The following is a 2,815-nucleotide window of genomic DNA, read 5'->3' as shown; positions in this document are numbered from 1 at the left end:
CTGTCCAAGGACATTTCATGTGATGATGGTTTTTCACACCTACAAATAACAAAGCATGCGTGCAAAGTAAAGATGAAAGTTTGAAAAGACCTCGGGGGAAGGAGGTGAGTGATGCACCTTTGTTGTTTTCTCAAATTAAAGCTTCACTGTTGTGTCACATGACATTTTAGCACTTTACCGTGTACAGTTTTGCCCGTTTGTCAATGTTATGCAACGGTTGAAAGCCGACGCCAGACGCACTCTCGTTTTGGAATATACCAGCACAAACACGCTCTCTGCCTCAAGCTGAGTCTGAAGGGGAGTGGCACGGGGAGTTCTTTTGGCTCAGGAGGTTGGGGAGTGGCAAAGAGGTGAAGTCTCCAGCATCCAAAAAGTACCTCAGCTGCAGTCTGACCGAGAGAACCAAGTAGACAGTGTGACTACCTGGCTGCTGGGTTTCGCACAGTACATTCCACAGAGTCCGTCTCAGAATTAATATGAACAGAAACTTTGGGTGCGGGTCCGGCAACTCGAAGACCACCCATTACGAACGCACGGAGGTCGTGCGAGGAGGCCGTAATAATGCATGCGATGGCGGATACTCCTACAGCTATTCCCAGTCCTCTGGAGGCGGCATGGGAGGCGGAATGTCAGGCGGAATGGTGAGCGGTATGGGAGTCAGAATGGGAGGCGGTATGGGAGTCGGAATGTTGAGCGGCATGGGAGGTGGAATGTCAGGTGGAATGATGAGCAGTTCGTCAAACAGAGTGATGCACTCTTCGTCGAGCGGCATGTCCGGCGGAATGATGAGCGGCGGAATGATGAGCAGCGGCCTGTCCGGCGGAATGATGAGAAGCGGCCTGTCCGGCGGAATGATGAGCAGCGGCCTGTCCGGCGGAATGATGAACAGCAGAATGGGAGGCGGAATGTCAAGCGGAATGATGCGCTGTTCGTCAAGTGGAATGACGAGCGGTATGTCAGGCGGAATGGCGAGCGGTATGTCAGGCGGAGTAATGGCCTGCACAGGAGGCGGAATGAGGTATGATTTAATTTTCTGGTTAACTTTACAATTATTTATCAGTGTTAATTTCTCCATGTGTAGACATAATAGTCCTTCAGCAAAAAAAAAAAAAGGTCAGGCAATTGAAGCTCATAAGTGCATCACAATATTTGCAGCAATCATATTTGTGTTACTTGGGAGTTATTTACAACTAGGGAAACACTGGTCTCAACTGTGATATGGCTGTAGTCATGCTTTAAGTGTAGTAATTATATGTTCATAATATCATATAATAATAGCTTGTTGCTAATATGTTTGCTCCTCTGCTCCCTGCAGTGGCTCAAATTCCTCCCACCAGAAAACCACTTTCATGAAGTCTGAATACACTCATGAGTCTGTGAGTCATGCTTTGTTTTGTAATGTTATACTTATAAATGCAACTTTTTCTTCAGTATAGAAATCATAAGCCTGTCTTAATCTTCTTTTTATTTCAAAAGGAAAAGGAATTGTCATGCAGCTTCACTCTATGCAGAAGTTCTGACCCCCCCCCCCTCTTGTCACCCCATTTTTTTGTATCTCTCTCTCTCTCCCTCACAGGGCTCCAACAACAGGGGAATCTGCAATTATCCACTCTCACAGTTCCCACCCCATATGTAATACTTTTAATAATGCACATGCAGCTGAAGAAAATGGATGTGTTTCAGCTCTCGGCTTTCCTCAGCTTTTCTGAGACATTTGTGGGTGTAACTTCTTTTAAACAACAACCAGTTGATACAGATCTTAAAAATGCTTCATCCTAAACTAGATATAGTACGCACAATAACAAGCAAAACACTATCGTAAGGTGAAACATGATTTTCGGTTCTGTTCGGTTCTGAAATAAATGCAGGTATTTACATTTAAACAACTGTCTTTGCATATGATTATTGTTTATTTGAGTGTAAAAATACTGTACATGCATTAAAATAAATGTACAAATATATGTAAGCCAATGTCTCTGTTAATCCATTCCATTTAATTGTATGTATTATAACCCACATTATTGTATCATAGATCAAACGCATGTTATTACATTAACTTTGTTCAAAGGTTTTTTGTCACAGTTGAGAAGGACATAACTCTGGTCCTTTAAATAATTGTGAGCTGCTATGAACATGATCACCCCTGAATGAAATGTTCAACTTCTCAAATTGATTTAATGAAAAGACGGTGCAGTTTGAACCTCAGATAGTAAAGAATATCACAGTATGCACGAACACAACTAGTTAGAAATATTCCCTTTTACAGTCAATTAAAAACGAAATGGTGCATCTTAAGGACACAATGTAATTCAATTCAATTCAGTTTATTTGTATAGCCCAATTTCACAAATTACAAATTTGTCTCGGAGTGCTTTACAATCTGTACACATAGACATCCCTGCCCCAAAACCTCACATCGGACCAGGAAAAACTCCCAAATAACCCTTCAGGGGGAAAAAAAGGGAAGAAACCTGGAGGAGAGCAACAGAGGAGGATCCCTCTCCTAGGATGGACAGATGCAATAGATGTAATGTGTACAGAAGGACAGATTTAGAGTTAAAATACATTCAATGAATATGACAGAGTGTATGAATAGTTCATAGTAGGCATATTCCACGATGGAGACCTCCACGATCCATCAGGCAGATGGCGGTGGGGAGGAGGAGGGCGGAGTCTCAACAGGACAGTGGCGTAGTCATGAGCAGGAATTCCACGACCCAGACGATCCATCAGGCAGATAGGATCTATGCCGTCTCATAGGGTCCGATGACCCCATGAGACGTAAAGTCAAAAGGACTTCCGGGGAGAAAGCAGA

At 43.2% G+C, this 2,815-nt stretch overlaps 1 protein-coding gene across 1 annotated transcript; it reads left to right on the top strand.

Moving 5' to 3' along the window:
* The first annotated feature begins 396 nt into the window (after window positions 1-396).
* LOC130194236 (keratin, type I cytoskeletal 9-like) lies at window positions 397-1,961 on the top strand. The gene is made up of 3 exons (XM_056415146.1): window positions 397-1,018; window positions 1,316-1,376; window positions 1,577-1,961. The coding sequence occupies exons 1-3, from the start codon at window positions 477-479 to the stop codon at window positions 1,634-1,636; spliced, it is 663 nt and encodes a 220-aa protein (XP_056271121.1). The 5' UTR covers window positions 397-476; the 3' UTR covers window positions 1,637-1,961.
* Window positions 1,962-2,815: the final 854 nt, after the last annotated feature.

Source organism: Pseudoliparis swirei, chromosome 5, assembly GCF_029220125.1.
Source record: "Pseudoliparis swirei isolate HS2019 ecotype Mariana Trench chromosome 5, NWPU_hadal_v1, whole genome shotgun sequence".
Lineage (NCBI taxonomy): Eukaryota > Metazoa > Chordata > Actinopteri > Perciformes > Liparidae > Pseudoliparis > Pseudoliparis swirei.
The sequence above is the reverse complement of the archived record's forward strand: the minus strand, read 5'-3'. Positions and strand labels throughout refer to the sequence as shown.

Bases quoted from the DNA above. Each gene is read 5' to 3' on its own strand.
- LOC130194236 (XM_056415146.1), top strand. From the start codon at position 477: ATGAACAGAAACTTTGGGTGCGGGTCCGGCAACTCGAAGACCACCCAT. The intron at 1,019-1,315 runs GTATGATTTAAT...TGCTCCCTGCAG, and splicing joins TGCACAGGAGGCGGAATGAG to TGGCTCAAATTCCTCCCACC. The intron at 1,377-1,576 runs GTGAGTCATGCT...TCTCCCTCACAG, and splicing joins CTGAATACACTCATGAGTCT to GGCTCCAACAACAGGGGAAT.